The sequence below is a fragment of the Erithacus rubecula genome (assembly GCF_903797595.1).
Source record: "Erithacus rubecula genome assembly, chromosome: 1".
NCBI lineage: Eukaryota > Metazoa > Chordata > Aves > Passeriformes > Muscicapidae > Erithacus > Erithacus rubecula.
The window spans coordinates 40,982,282-40,999,304 of record NC_136658.1 but is presented as its reverse complement, the minus strand read 5'-3'; the positions used below and the strand labels follow the sequence as shown (position 1 = coordinate 40,999,304).

At 36.6% G+C, this 17,023-nt stretch overlaps 1 protein-coding gene across 1 annotated transcript in view; it reads right to left on the bottom strand.

Annotated features, from left to right (window-relative positions):
* Window positions 1-1,852: 1,852 nt before the first annotated feature.
* The window catches only part of CUL5 (cullin 5), a 31,952-nt gene continuing 16,781 nt past the window's right edge, over window positions 1,853-17,023 (bottom strand). The window contains exons 9-19 of the mRNA XM_079298723.1: window positions 15,042-15,172; window positions 14,174-14,281; window positions 13,526-13,590; window positions 11,415-11,547; window positions 10,762-10,893; window positions 9,992-10,115; window positions 9,077-9,252; window positions 8,799-8,960; window positions 8,030-8,148; window positions 6,633-6,756; window positions 1,853-5,508 (exon numbers count right to left, since the gene is read on the bottom strand). Coding sequence (XP_079154849.1) covers window positions 5,314-5,508; window positions 6,633-6,756; window positions 8,030-8,148; window positions 8,799-8,960; window positions 9,077-9,252; window positions 9,992-10,115; window positions 10,762-10,893; window positions 11,415-11,547; window positions 13,526-13,590; window positions 14,174-14,281; window positions 15,042-15,172 — 1,469 coding nt within the window. The 3' untranslated portion in view covers window positions 1,853-5,313. The remainder of the gene's footprint in view (window positions 5,509-6,632; window positions 6,757-8,029; window positions 8,149-8,798; window positions 8,961-9,076; window positions 9,253-9,991; window positions 10,116-10,761; window positions 10,894-11,414; window positions 11,548-13,525; window positions 13,591-14,173; window positions 14,282-15,041; window positions 15,173-17,023) is intronic.

Genomic DNA, 17,023 nt, shown 5'->3' with positions numbered 1-17,023 from the left:
ATATAACCAAAGATTCACCAGATATGCAGCAAGAGTCTGACTGGGACAGGCACTGGCAAGGGAAGCATTCCTTTGCTTCCTTCATTCTCGGCAGCTGATGTTCTAAGGTGGTCTAGTCTAGACCTTGGATTTAGAGACAGAGTTTTCAAGTACAAACCAGAGATAACATAGGAACTGACAAATATTGTCTCAGGAAGAACTGAAGGTTTTACTCTGAAAATACATATGTACCATACACCAAAAACATCCAGGTTGGATACTTTTCAGAAATGAGTAATGCTAAAAACAAAACACAGAAAACTCTTTTTAAATTTTGCCTTTACTCCTGCAGTACTAATTTCAAAGTCAGCTGCTGCCAGTTGTGCCTCCAGCCACTCTCTATTACAGGTGTTTGAGGTTGCATGCAGGAGCTGAAGCACAGTACCCAACTGAATTTCCATAGTGCATCTCCATCACTAAAATAAATGAGGATCAAATGCCAGGCACGATGTCTACGTAGAGATGTTGATATATTCAGTGAGAGGATCAAGAGCACAAGTGCTGTGAGGAGCAGCTGAGGGAGCTGGGGGTGTTTAGCCTGGAGAAAAGGAGGCTCAGGGGGGACCCCACCACTCTACCTGAAAGGAAGGTGTAGCCAAAGGTGGTGGGGTTGGTCTCTTCTACCAAGTAACAAAAATAAAAAAAGTGCCAAGGAAGGTTTAGATGGGATATTAAGAAAACTTTTTTCATGGAGAAAAAAAACTGGGAAGTAAGTCACCATCCCTGGACTTTGTTAAAAAAATGTGTAGATGTGGCACTCAGGGACATGGTTTAGAGGTGCACTTGGCAGTGTTAATGGTTGGACTCAAGGGTCTTTTCCAGCATTAACAATTCTATGATTCTATGTGACAGGTAAAGCAAGTAAGAAAATGAAGCCACATCCTCACTTTATCAGAAGAATGAACCAGGTTTGTCTTTTGTATTTAGGTCAATGATTCTACCTAAACTGTGATCAATTTACAGGGGTAGGAGTTGATTCAGCCAAGGACCTCTTGTGCTAAGTGGCTTCTAGAGAACAACTTCTGAAAAACCATTGTGAAAGACTACATATTGCCCTAACAGAGGGAAAAAAGTTTAGAAATAATGGCAACCTGCCATTAAAAGTCTGCCCACAAGAACAGCCAGTTGGCCTATTGCCATGCACAGTACTGAGCAGTCACTAAAAAAATAGCTGTTTATTCCATACAAATAGTTCTAAACCCTGCAAGTACAAGAAAAGCACAAAACACTGATGTTAGCTGGTGCACTTAAAGAGTTGAAATGTAAAAAGATTCTCATTAAAATGCAAGGACAATCAGAGAAGAAAAACTGTTACATTAAAAGCGCTCCTTCAGGCAAGCATCACTGTTTACTGCAGGATCATCTACTTGAAGGTCCTGGTGGCAACACCAGTAACTTTCAGTGACACACACTGTAAATAACTTCAGGGACAAATCAACCAAAATATTCAGCAATCCAAGTTCATCCCAGTAAGCTGCACAGAGATATAACCTTTTTTAAAAATGCCATAAACTAAATCAGGCACCTGCCAGCCACTTTAGGCATGTCAGGCCTACACTGAAACTGAAAGACTATAGCTCATCTATAAATAGAATTCAGAAGACTGAATAGCCCTACATATAACTAAGTATGTAAAACTTCTTAAGAAAAGAATTTGAAGTCTCCACTTTTGTTTTTTGAATTACTCTGATCGTAGCAGATGTTGGGACTTGAAGTCAGGCAAATTTCATACACTGGCATTTTTTAGGAGCAGCACCTGAAGTAAACTTTAAAATTTTGTAGGGTGAGACACCAAAATACCTTGCTAAATAAGTAGTCTTTTAAATTACATTTTTATTTTGCAAGAAAATAAATTATACAACTTAAAAAATAAAATTCAAAAATTAAGCAGTACATCAAAATAGTTTAGCTGGACTGCCATACAGAAACTACCACCATTCAAAATTGTACAGCATTATTATCTTGGTAGTGGCACACATTCAAAATTGTAAATACCATACGGAGATAGTTATTACAACTCAGGAACTCGAGTTCGCTCAACACTCCAGACTACATATAGTGTATATGACAGGAAAGCTTTCATGTATTGTTTATTTCACAAATATGACCTTAAAGAATTACAAAGATAGCATCCCAGTCATTTAGATGAAAATAGAAAACAGTTTGAGATAGCAAATCTTTCTGTAAAACTATCAAATCTTTTTGCCAATTGTATTTTTAAAATTTGCACTTTACAGGACAATGGCATCCCAATGCAGATCAATGCAAGATGTGAACATTCAGAATGTTAATATTCATTTTAAAAATATGAAAATGAGAAAGTCACATTGTCATTTGGAAAAGTAACTGCATTACAGTCATAACAAACGAAAGATAAATGAGTAAAAGTAGAAGCTAGGGACACCAACTGTGGAAAGAGGAAAATGGAAGACTTCAGAATTGAAACTGAGATTCTCATCAAGTTGTTGGGCCAGAGAAAGATTTAACAGTATTTCTTAATTAAACCCATTAAGAGTGATTTCCCCCCACCCCTTCTACACCAGATTTCATTCCTTAGCTATTCACCGTGGCAGTGTGTGTGGCAACGTGTTTTTCAGATGCAGCACCTCCTTAAGCTAGGTCTTTGGACATATATATTCATAGGTAAAAATTGCAGCCTTAAAAGTGCATTGTTGCCATATTGCAAGTGAAGAATAGTTTTCATCTAGATCTGAACTCTACCCTCCCCAAAAGAACAGCTTACCCCAGGTATCTCCCTGTGCCCCAGGTGATACTAGTTTTTAAGTGCATATTGGTGAAGTGACCTGATGAAGGATGCTAAACGTGATTCTGCATCTTTAACAAATCTGCTGGTGTCTGTCTCAGATTTCATAAAAAACCCGACATCTGTTTCTGGTATATATTCAAAGAAAAAATGACTATGTCATATCATAGGCACATTACCAATTCTATTTCCATCCCAGGTTTTGAGAAACCCATAGGTAACAATTAGGTTGTATAGTATTTATTAGATGAGGGAATGTGTAGCTCCTTAGCTTTTAGCAACCTTTTCCTTTTGGCATACATTCCAGTTTCCTAAACCACTGTATCTGAGATGCTGTCTCTCAAACTTCTCTCTCAAATCTAAACAATGGCTTCAAAATTAGCATTATCCCCTTGGTAGCTCTTTCCATGTGACCAATTCTCACTTGTTCTTCTCTGGTTAAGGGTTGGAATTTTTCATGTTGAAGAGTGTGCTCAGACTGTCATGTTCTCCCCAGTTATCCCAAGATAAGCATTTGTTACTTTCAAGTTACAAAGACTGAAAGTCTTGCAGCACAAAGTTTTTTATTAGAATTTTGTTTTCTAATGTTCAAATAGTTTCATTGGTTAACTACACAGAGCACCACTTGCTTTTGATTCTGAATTGCAACACCACAGGGGCAACATAAAAGATGCAATATTTTTAAACAGCATCTACTTTTGAGTACCAATAGAAGCATGTAACACAAGCTGTAGGATTTCAATCAATTGTAATTGGCCAGACCTTGATTTTTCCATCTCTTGGTCATGAAACCCTCACTACCAAAAATTTCTTACTCAAACAGATGTCCAAGTACACATTGTTCTCAGGCAGTCACACTGGCATTTACATTAGTAACAGAGCACACAGCCTGCTTAGGGGTGCAAACAGCCATTCTTGGAGAGTTTGCTTTTAAACCACTCCTACTGCATACTTTACTGTAATCATGTGAAAGTAAAACTCCTCTTACTTACTGGAAGGCTTTCTTTTTTGACTAAAGTTAATTGTATCCTCTTCCCCACTTAATCAAAGAAGATGACGCCTTTACATGTTGTAGTTCAACTGGTTAATTAAAAAGTAACTTCACACACTTGTAATTTATAGAAGAAATATTCATACAGAACTGAATAAAGCGCAACTTACCTTTGTCCTAAGACAGGCACTCTGCTCCTATGACTCATGGTATCGCTCCAGTACACGCTGGGACATTGCAGAACAGCAGAGAGTAGGGCAGTGCCAAATGACTACTTCAGATGATTGAGAATGGAAGAGGTAACATGAAGAAATTGAGATTCCTGATGTGTGTTTGGCACTCTCTCTACATACACTGAACAAGGTATTTTCCTTAGCGTTTTATCATTTTCATTAATAGTGTATTTCCTACACAACCAGTTACAAAATAAAAAGCAAAGGGTTTGTTTTTCATATAAAGATGTTGACTAGTCCAATTGGATTAACTTTGCATGTATATAAAAGTGACCACTGAGGAAACAGTACAGAGATCTTCAAGTGCTATTCTCTTTCTGTGGGAGTTGTGCATAAATTACTCTTTAATGCATCCTGATATATGTAGTCATACTGAAATATTTGAGATATAAATATTAAATGTACAAAGAAATACACTTAATATTTCTGTTCCTATAGCAAACCCACCCATGAAAACTGCTTTTAGAGTGAAGTATCATTCAAGAAACTTTTACCTTGTCAAAAAGGAACATAGCAAATCACCCGTCCAAATAAGGTAGCAACGTATGTACTTGTTTACAGGAAACAATTTAAAAACAATGATCTCTTGCTTAGGGAAAAAATATCACCAATGACTTGGAATTACTTTTATGTCACTTAATGTGTCAATTATTAAAATCCAGTTACTAGATTGAAGCACTGCTCTAGCCAACAGGTTTTAACTGTAACAAATACGTATCAGTTGTGATGCATGTTTTTGTGTCTCTCAAATGTTATTACATGAAAAGGATCAGAGATGGACAGTACATTACTCTGTTGATCCAAAACACAAAAGTGAAAGTGCTACTTCTAGTCCTAATTGCATTACAAAGAAAAAAAAAAAAAAAAACAACCCAAAAACCAAAACCAAACCAAACAAAAAACAAACTCAAAACAAAAGTAATAGCAGTTCCTCAGTGCATGAATATTTGAGTATTTTTTCCTTGTGCAAGTACTGGTCATCTAAAAACCCAAACCTGTATTCTTCCTGGTGGGTATAAATCAAATCTACTTTAAAAAGTTCACAATGGGCTCTTCATGAATGCAAGTTTCCCACAAAACAGCATGCTGTTAAAAGTGTGCAACATGAAGGGAATGCCATCATGCTAGCTGAATGAGATTGGCAAAATATAGTCCTCTGTAAGGTAAGGCAGGGATTTTAATATGTAACGAAAGTCAAAACAAGTCCTTCTGCAGTACAAACTGTTGCAGCTGTCTGTCCAAGCACCTTTCCATTTATGTTCTCAGCATCCCGCAGAGTCCTCCAATTATGCCATGTATATAAAGGTGTTGATATCTGACTCATCTCTTCTGATATATTTGTGCTCTATAAGCCATTCAATTTGCTCTTTTATCATTTTCTTTTGTGGCAAGAACATGTTTTTCAATATTTCTACCAGTTCAGTCTGAAGCTGGGCATTAGTGATTTTCTTCCGCATCTTCATTATTTGGATGATAGCCTCCTGGTGGGGGACAAGAAAAAAAGAAAAATTATTTTTAAATGCCTGAGTGAAGTGACAAAATAAACACAGCATTAATAGGAGGCTCCTGGTAAGGCAAGACAGCAAGGAAATCTGTATTTTTCCTTAGAAATCAGAAATACACGGAATTTTTTAGCCTATACAGAACTGCTTTTGTAAAGAAGCTGATAAAGGATGAGAATGAAGCACTGGCAAGATGCAAGATATAAGACAATTCCAGTTAAAAGAGCAGTTAAATCCTATATCTGGAGTGTGAATTACTCACTAAAACCAAACGTTCACTCACTCCCTGAGCAGACGTTGCAGTTTCCTAGGTGACTTGTGATATACCTTGAGAACATCTCACTCATTTTATAAGTACAACTAGGCATTAAGCCTAGTTGCCAGAATGGTCACATCATATGCTACATCAGATGGTACAACTCACAATGTGCATGTCCTGCAATCCAACCTGACTGATAGAACAGACCTTAAACTGGAAGGTAAAAAGGGATTTTTGAGACTCCATTGGAGGCGCTGATCCCTGATGCCAGAAAAAATTCAGACTTTCATAAAAATGTCAGCTCAAAAGATTAGACGTAGTAGATGACTGAAGGACTATCAACCACACAGCAGGAAGCTGCAGCTTGTACAGCTAAGATGCACTTTTCAACATTTCCTCTTAGGAGAAGTCACAGTACTGTTACTACAGCATGATCCCACCTCTGAGATTATTCTCTTCAGGCCAAAGAGATATCAAGATCAACAATGCTGTTTATTCATGGTGGTGGCCAGTGTCAGTCAACCAACCTGCTGCTGTCACCCACCCCATGCTGTTACACCTTCACCACCTGCTTAATATCTGCTTTGTCCTCTGTGAGGATGATGGCCTGGTACTTCAGAACAGGAGGCTAAAAACTACAAGTGCACAAACACACATGCAAAATCAGGTATTCACAGGGATTCAGAGTTATACAACAGAAGTGACTTCCTGGGATTCGAATGCACCCGTTTCATACACCAACATCTGACTATGGGCAGTATGTAATGATAATACAACAAATTACAGTATGATAATGCAACAAAAGAAATAAGGGAGTTTTGTGTTCCTCTGGCAGGTTACTTGCCTGGGTTCGCAATATTCTTAGCTGGACTATTCCTTCATTCTCCTCTTCCCGCATTCTCTCTGTAGTAAGTTGCAATCGACCAATCAAATTTATCTTGCCCCTTTTCTGAACTTTAGCATTTTTTCTGAAAAAAGTTGTAAGCACGAAAGTGAGCATAAACAAAAAGAAACACAAAACCCGAAACACTTTCAATGACAGAATTCCTGTGAAATTACAGCAGTAACAAGTACCATGACAGATCAGATACTTATAGGTTATTAGCAATACAGCAGTGAGAGAGCTGTCTGACAGATCAAAATTCAATGCCAATGCCTCTGTGCAATGAAACCTAAATAATGCTAGCAAGCATTACAAGGAAATCCAGCAGCTGAAACAAGAGAATTTCAGAAAAATGTATTTCAATTTAATTATATAAATTTTGGGATCTTTGGAGGAAGGTTTTACAATGAAGTTCAGGAAATCTGGCTAGTTGATATTCCATCAAAGAACTATCTGGGACAAAACCCAGCTACTGCAATGAAGAAAGGTGTTGGCCTTCTTCAGTGATCACCCACAAACTTTCTCTACAGCCTCATGTCATGTCCCCTCATCATTTCCCAAAGTTCAGAATCCTGACGACAGGAGTAAGCATTATGGCCATGGACAACAAACTAAGCCCCAGGAAAGCAGATTTATCACTGATTTCTTTCTCCACAGACCCAGATGTCCAGCTGCTGCTGAGAATGAGGCACAAAATTTGAGGTTCCTAGCAAGGAGCCAGTTCTCATCAGTCATTGACAGCAGAGGCAGGTAGAAGCAAGTAAACCATGCTGAACCTAGTATGTAATCCTTAAGACATTCTCTCTTTGTATTACCTTGTGCTCAAAGGCTTTCAAAGCACCAGTAAAAGAGTATTGCAATTCTCACAGAAATAAAGACACTCCTCTCTGGTGAGAACCACATCAAAACTCCTGGCTCTTGACAGCACACCATATTATTAAGAAGTTTCACTTCCTTTTTTTGTTAACTTACCAGTCTATTTCTGAAATTCTGTATATGTGTGTAATAAATAATCAATACAGCACTAGTGCTCTGATTACAGGCTGTCTTCCATGAAATTTTATGGACTTATTGCTAACTGGGACACAACAAAGCCTCCAATTTTGCACCTCATCCCTAAGTGTAAGAAATTTAATTTCCAAAAATTAGAATTATAAAAACATTTGTTTGAAGGAGCTGCTGCAGGTCATCTAGTCCAACCACCTACATGACTATTATCAAAATAAGTGAGGGTAAAGCAGCAAAGCACATGTCTACGTTAATTTTGAGAACTTTCAAGAACAAAGATTAAGTTAAAACTGAATTCCTTTAGTTATAAAACAGGAAATTGTTATTTTACTTTTCAAACATCATCTTACATTAAACTGAACTCCTGGTTCACCGAGAAGAGGGTTCCTTCTGTAAAGTCTTTGGGTGAATTGACTTGAGGTTCATATAATAAAACCTGACGTTTCAGCTTTGGAAATGCTACAAGAGACTACAGAAAAAAGGGAAAGGGGAGAAAGAATGAAAATAAAACACCAGACTTTCTAAATGGAAACAACTACTTTCTACAACCATAATTCTGCTGACTGTAGTGAAGGAACCATGTAGCCTTGTTAGGAACTAGTAAAGTCAGAGAGGAGACTCAGTTTACCTTCTGAAATGGGCAAAATCATACAAAGTAGTAAAATACACAAACTCACAGCTACAGAAGTGGTGTTAAGTCTGACTTACATTATTTCTCTCTTTATTCGTGAGCTAAATAATTAGAAGTCTGCTAAAGCAAAAACTGAAGTTATTTTTAAGCAACATGTATTTACCAGCTGCCACTCATTTCCTAGAATTAGACCAGACCCACTTACAAAAGAGAATCATAACTCTGTGCTGTAGGCAGCATATGGTCAAAAAATTCTTGCAGTTTCCAAAAACTTGTGAAGTAACACTGGGTAGAGAGAATATGTTAATATAAAGGCTGTGTGTGCTCAGCAGTAGTGCAAGGAGCCAGCACTACAACTGATTAATTGCCAAGAAAGGCATTCACATTTCAGTTTCAAAGTGTTACCAGACAGTGCTTTAAAAATACTAATCCAGTATTTCAGAGTACAAAAATCAAGAAGCAATCTGTTTCAAGAGAAAGGGATATACCCATAAAGTCCTCCTAAGTTCTGCATCAGGGAGTTCAGTTGCCAGTTTAAGATTTTCAAAGCTGATCTTCTCTCTGGGTCTTTGGTTCCACGCAAATAGCACAGCCAGCTGAAATGTAGTTACCTCCAAGTCATACTGGCCAACCTCATTCTTAAATGTTATCTGTGAAGAGGATGAAAATTTTACTTATAAGCCTGTCTGGATCACAAGCTTTCTCACTGTGATAAATACACAAAGTGAAGTCATTAAGACTGATACAATGAAAACTACACACTTACAATTCCATTGGACATGAGGTGGTGCCAGTGGAGCTTTCTACCACTGTGATTCTTTTTATAAAATTCTTCAACCTCTGGGATGAGATCTTCTAACTCCGTGGGCAGCGAGACAAACACTTTTTCAGAACTTCGGGACCAGGCGCCAGCATTTAAAATTTTAATATTCACAGAGTCAGCTGTAAGACGGTGTTGGATTATATGAATCTCCAGGTATTACAGACAGATAAGCCATAATGTTTTGGGGTTTTTCCCAACTCTCAACACAATTATCAAGGACTGAATTTTCAGACAGTTGCAAGGTGTCTGCCTACTTAAACATTAGGTACTCTACGCACCACTGGTTTTCTGCCAGCAGCACTGATTGAAACCTGCGTTTTTGGCTTGATGCCGCAGACCTCAAACTCTGGTGCAGCTTTACAGCTGATACTTATAAGCACTACTCAAGGGTTTTCAGTATGGTAGGTTCAATACCTAATGTTCCTCAGCCTCTCTCATCAGTGAAACAATCTCAGAATATGATTTAAGTTCTTCACAGAATGCATCCAGCTCTCCTGCTGGCAGATAAAGGAGGAGCACAGCATGGAGCACTTGAAGAATGATGAGGGCATAAAAGGAGGCGGTTCAGGCATTCACCTAGTCAATTCTAGCCCTTGCTTGCAATTTGTCTACAAGAGAAGGGAATCTCTATCTACAAGACTGCTCACAAGCAAAACCCGTAACAACTCACAGCAGAGTGATACAGCTCTAGTATCAACTGCTGGAGAAAGCAGAGTCTATAGACATTTCCATTCTAGGGATTGTGCACAGCCATGGAGACTGTTCAACCTGCAGCTGACATAATTTTTAACCTAAGATTTCACAGAGCTATTTTTCACTAAGAGAAATAAAAAGTAACAAATTATTTGAAAACAATACCTGGTAAAGCAAGTTTATTATTTTTGTGCATTTCTTTGAAGGCCTGGTTCAGGTCTTCAGAGACTTTGATATCCTGGAACATTCTAGCCAGCTTGTTTACATAGTCTGCTGGCATTCCCACTTCCTACATAAACAAACAGAACAGTAAATGTGACACAGAAAACTATGAGCAAAAAGCTTTATTTTTAAAATAATAAGCTTGAATAAATTAAGAGCACAAAGAAGTACACTGCTATCATCACTTGACAGTAATAGTGAATCTGCAATGCAATATAAAGGGTTTCTTGCATGGATCATAAGTAGTTATCCCTTAAGGGCATACGATGATTCTTTTAAAGAAATTCAAGAGCTGAAGAACATATGCATGCATTAAGGAACCCGTGAGTTCTGATATTTGAAGGAATGTTTAAGGCATGCAAATAATATTCTAATCTACATAAAATTCAAAATTAGAATGGATCTCAAATTATTTATGTAATTAAACAACTACACTGCATTTTTCTTATTTGCATATGGAATATATGAAATCTTTAGATAACTGTATGTGAAATATTTTAAAATCTATCACCGCCACTGCTAGAGACAAGCCAAAGAGTTTTATTCTCACAAAGTACTGTGATAGAAGGGAAATATAAGATGCCCTGAATGGCCTCCTATTAAAGATAAAACCCACCTAAGCAAGAAGGATATTTAAATTCAAGCGTGAAATATTAATTAATCACAAGCACAGGATGAGAGGCATGACCAAAGAAAGATGTGACACTACTTACTCTGAGCCATTCCACCATATTCTCCTCAATTTCACTATCAGCTGATATATCCAATATCAGACGTCTTGTTAAGTGAGCTTTGTGATATCGCATGAAAACATCTTTATTCTGTACATATTTAAGTACCAAAAGCTGTCAAAAATAGAGTTTAATGTATTTATTTGCACCCAGACAAGTCTTTGAATGCTGATCTAATGGCACTGTAGACTATGACTAGAGAAAGGCAACTGGACATTGCCTTAAGCGCAACTGTGTTAATACCATCATAGACATCAGAAATGAATGTTTCATAATATCACACCTTCAATTTCTTCATTTGTCAAACATCAAGAAATGATCTTAAATCAAAAAAGACATTGACACTGGTAAGTAAAAATCTCTTGTATTACTTTCTAGACAAATGTTATTGTAATATGTTACAGTCTCATAGCGACATTAATTTAATATACCAATATACAGAGAACACATGAAACACTGAACGATTTACATTATTTAAGCACACACTTGATAACATGATAAACTTGTTTCCTACTATTACACCTCACATAACTGCTTTTGAAGATCAAGGCCTCGACCCACATCAGGAAATAAAACAAATAAATTAAACAAATTCATTCTTCAGAATAATTGAGAATTAGAAAGCAAAAACATACCACTTCTTTCAGCTTCGCTTCAATTTCTTCAGAGGTTAGTTTTTTGCTTAGTGGTGTTTTTCTTAGCAACATGTCACAGTAATTAGCAAGAAGCTCAGGGCATTTGGATTCTGGCTGTGTTTTCAATCCAACACTAGATAAAAGAAGAACAGAATCCTGCTATTCTGGGGTAGTCACATTGTTAACAAGACAGACCACTCTCTCCTGATCCCCTTGGCAAGGATCCTGGCAGTGAATTTGTATCCTCGTTAAACTAATGAAAAATTAGGGATAACATCCTTTCTTTTTGAAAGAATAAGTACTGCCAAACACTTTCAGACAGCTTCTATAGCTTATTTCAACTAATTACAATTTTAATTCCTTGTTACAAGAACTGTAACAATGAAGGATACAGGTGAAACTATATTTTGAACCCAACAAAATATTGCGTGGAAAGAAGTATTCCAGTAAAGAATTAACAAATGCTACAGTGAAATGTTTCACTCATCTCTTCAGTATGCTGTAATAAGGACTCAAGAACAGCCTCCTGTACCACACTTCACAGACTACAATACTCAACACATCTAACACATAGTAACAGGATAATATTAATTCATCACAGCTGTAAAGGATGGACTAACAGCTAGGAGGTTAAATGCAGACTGAAGTTGAACAAGATACTAGAGTAGACAGACTGTGGTTCTTCAAAATTCTTCAAGCACAGGTCACATTCCAAACCTGTGTCTAGAATGGTAAATAAAACCAAATGGCAAGGACCAATCCTTATTCCTAGAGTCAGATGGCACCAACTTGACTGCTACTCAAGAGCCCACAGCAAGCTCAGCAATCTAGTTTTCTTGTCCCTTATTTCATCCCCACGTTGATTAGTATAGACAGAACTAACACTCTTCAGACAACTTGTCCTTTTTCTTAATTCATGAAGTAGTCTGCAGGCTAGTGTCTTCTGCCCTCCTAAAGACCATTTGAAGTACAAGCAGATCACAAATCTTTTTGCTATTACAGAAGACTAAGCAAGATGAAGTTTAATTTTGCTCAAACCAGGCTGCATATCTAGACAACTTCAAAATGCTCAGGAAGAAAAATGCTGAACAGAAGACACAATCACAGTGGTTTCTAACAATCCACTATGCCAGGTTCACTTTAGGAGTGAAACAGTTTGAATGAGGTATCAATTGGGATGGTCCCAGAGGAAAGGAAACTGTAAGAAGATACCTAAGAAACTCCTCTACCTTACCTACATCTATGCAAAGTATAGAAAGCAGGGATCCAGTCTTTCGTGACAGCATTCCCCCAAATAAATACAAGGAGAAAGACTAATTCCTATTCAGGCTTGCCCAAAAAACCAAACCCAGAATGCAAACCAAGATGCTGGTCACGTATTTATAACCATCCACCCCTAACTAGAAGCAATTGGAAAGGGAAACTGTTTCCATAGTAAACGAGATGACAAACTATATATAAGCAATCCCAAGCACCTAAACACATAGAAATTCCTACTCAAGTGGCACATCACATGGTAAATGTTAACAATCAATTAACTGACTGCTACCTTCTCTTGGCTGAGTTAGCAGAGCGGGCACTGTAAGCATGGTCCTTCTTCTTGAGTCACGCAGGTCTGCCTAATCTACTGGAAGTTGCTTAAACTAACCTGGTTAATCCTGCACTGAAACAAAAATGCAACAGCTGGACAGGTCACACTCACAACTGGCACAAGAGGAGGTGGAAAACAGCTTGTGGATGGTTACACCTTAATCAGCCACAGTTATTCCCATGAAGATTACTGTCTCATTTTTCCCCAGGACCTTTGCTGAAGTTGTGGCAGTTATACAGCTGAGGTTTGTGGAATTAATAATCCAGGAAGCCAGTATGAATTTCAGCTAACAAACTGACTCACAATATAAAAGAACAGATCCCCAAATACTACAAATAAATTTAAGTTGAACCAGGCTGCTATTCACTGATCTCTTTCTACACAAAGAGAGTCTTACCAAAGGTCAATAAGCAATCTGAAATTCCACAATGCAAATAACACAAAGCCCTTTTAAACACAGCATTACTTTTTGAAGAGACATTTAAAAAACCTTGATTCACATAAAGTTTACATGGCTTACCCCTTTTGCTTCAATGGCAATTCAAGTTTAAATATTGTAGCATCATTCACAACTGCTTTGTACGCCTGAAAAATAATTAGATTATTGGTGCTTCATTCCATTTCTCTCTGATATGAATTGCAAAGATTTAATCTCTTTTTACACTAATGTACCATAGAATTAATTCAAATTTTTTTATTAGCCCAAAGCTTGCAGATTCTATTTTCAGTTTGAGAGTTCAAATTCTATGACTCAATTTCCCAATAAACTGATGTTTTCCTCTTTTCCACTACCATACTAGTTTCCTTTAAACAACAACTTAGCAAGGCATTACATGAAACAGGTTGCATGTCTGAAGTCGTGAAACAAATACAAAGTAAATTCCAAACACAAATTATTGCTGAATCAGACATTATGGTTCTCAATACAAATGTCATCTTCTAATCTGCTCTACAACATTAGAAAGCTGAATATATGTGACTTAATGCAGCACTACAACAGAAATTAAAAGCTCCTCAGTTGGCAGTAAGTTTAATCAATATTTTAGTCTGCATATTTAATATAGTAATAGCAGCTTCTAAATTTAACAGTGAATGGGAAAGGTTTTGGAGATATAATAGAAATTGCAACAGTTCTTAGAGTGAACAAAAGACCAGCAGAAACACATACCTTATCTCTGGCAGTAAGAAATCTTGGATCATCTTGAAAAGCTTCTTTAACCAACTTGCTAAACCGATTAAATAGCGTGAGCAGTTGCTCTACATACTTCTCAGAATCCTAAAGAGGCAAAAATCAAATAAAAAAACCAAGGCTCCACAGAATGCAATGTGAACATACACATAATTCCCTAATCTGTAAAAATGCTGCACTCTAAAAACCCGGCATACTCTGAATTTACACTCTATCTTTAGTCTCTGGATTGAAGAGTTCTACAGCATGTAGGCCTAAACACAGACTTTCAGGACAGTATTTCCAATATAAAAAAATAATTAAAAATCTGTAACTTTCAAATACTATACAGTAACATTTTATTTTAAAGGATGTTTTCAAGGATCAATAAGACACATGCCACATCCTAACTTCTGCAGACACCTAGGCCTCCTAGAACCCAGAGACAAAAATATGATAAAAAGCTGAAGAAATACAGTGGGAAAAAAACCCTTGTAATTTCCACACTGAACAACCACTCTGTTTGAAAGCGTATTTCAAATTTTATCAAGAAGTTATAATTCTTGAAAAACTGATTAGGCTTTTTAAATTAGGATTCTAGCATAACTGTATTGTATAAACATGCCATGCACTTGATTTATAACCTTTACCAAAAATTAAATTCACTTTTTAAAGCCACAACTGAAAACATAAAGAATAAAAAGTTATCCTAAGGACATTTCAAACTTTCAGTGGAACAAAATTTAATTTCTAACCACAAAATTTTAAAAATTATTTCCATTCATGCATTTGTCCCACAAAGAGAGAATATTTAACTTCTGCAAAGTTGTTTTCCTGTTGTTATTTCACTAAAACCCAAAACACTTACAGTAGTAATAGTTTCAGCAGCTGCTACCATGTCTGCAAGTCCAGCACTAACAATATGTTCTTCCAAATCCTTTAGCATAGGCTCTATGCCATTCGGAACTTTATCCATCAGTGAAAACATTAAATGCAACTCTGAAAGATACAGATACTGATGAAGCCACCAGTCAATGACCTGCATAAACCCCAAATATACTGCATTTCTACTAGGCATATCTCAAATGCAACATTAAATATGTGATGAACAGATAATCCAATTCATCTCTTAAGAAGAAAAATGTCTGAAGTACCGTTCTAATTCTGGTCCCACAAGAAGATTCTTTTGAAGGCAAGAAACATATTTATTGCAGTGTGATACTTGTTTATGCATACAGTATCTAATATAGTATGCTAGTACATATAGTGCATATATGACAAGCTTGAATAAGACCCCCCTGAACCAATGCCAGTTTGGATTAAGTCCAGGTTCTAACTGCCTTCAAATCCTTTGCAAAAATGTTTCTCAGTTGGAAGCCTACAGAAATTTATGCAGGAAACTGTATGGATTCAAGATATTTTTGAATTTTAAATTAAAGCCAAACACACCTATCTTTGTGTATGTTTCAACATCACTTACAATACTTTGTTTTATAAAAGCTTGCAAAGTTCTGAAGTAACCAAAACTGACTAATGTAAACAGTGAAATCTTCTTCTCAAAGAGTTTATTTAGTTTTTCTGAAAGCTACCAGGAAAAACTTCAAAAAGTGATGTGCTTTATTTGTATACTTTTTCTATACTTGTTGAAGATATTTCAATACTGATTTAAAAAAAATTATATATATATATATATATATATATATATATATGTATACTGAAATATCTATAATCATCTTGACAAAGCTGTCCAGAAAGAGCACTGGGATTAAGGTCACCAGATCATCAGGTCAAAGAGAGCAGGGATTTGAACTCAGCATGGCAAAGGACTTTGCTTCATGAAGTAGAACAAATGGACTCTGATTCTTTTTTGATAGAAAAAAATTTATAGATTAGCTTAGTTCCTCAATGTTAGGTCTACTGTGAACAAGGAAAAGTCAGAGGCCCTGCCTTTGCTTTCTCTTCTGCATTACTTCTGTCAGCAACAAACACCAATATCCCACACCACTGAGGATGAAATATGCTACCATCATCTGTACCACAACAGCTGCTGCAGAAGCAAATAGAAAAGCACAGAGAAGAAAAAAAATCCTTTTAGAACATAACAATGCAAATTAGGGAATGGAAACTACAAACAATGTTGAATAAGAACTTGCAATGACACTACAGGCAACTCATAATGGGCTGAATGACAATGTTTCAGAAATCAGAAAAAAAAAGTAGTTGGAGGCATTCTCAGTGCAATTTAGATCTCCTGTAACAAATGGCAGCACAGTTTTACATACAAAAAGTCCAAAAAGCTCAACTTTTACTGGATCTTTTAATCTAGGCTTTTAAAAAGAGTAAGATGGAAAAAAGGGCAAAAAAAGAAACAAAAAGATATGTTAAAGGACTTCACATTTGTTTCTGTAGAGTAGTGATGCCATAAGTACTTAAAAAAAAAAAAAAAATCAGTGATTTCTCTTAATAATCAATGGTAAAGGAAGACTCCAGATGCATCCCTGAGACTACAGGATCCAAAAAGACATAAATTCTTCAAAGACAGATTTCCAAGTAGCAAAACCAAAAGGAGTATTTTTCTGGAATTTCTCTCAGAATACATCATGACACTGAAGAGTAAAGAAATCAATGCTGTAGTTGTTGGGGCACTTAAAGTCTCCTTTCATTCTGTATTCATGAAAACCAAGGATACTTTTTCTTTCTGCGGCATTTCAAGAAGAAAATTTAGGCCTCCCTTCCCTAATACTATAAGCAAACAAAAACACAAAGTCAATTCTGAAGTGTTTGCAAGCAATGACATTTTTTTTATAGATTTCAGTTGGAAAACATTATTCCTTCCTGTCTTTGCACAGC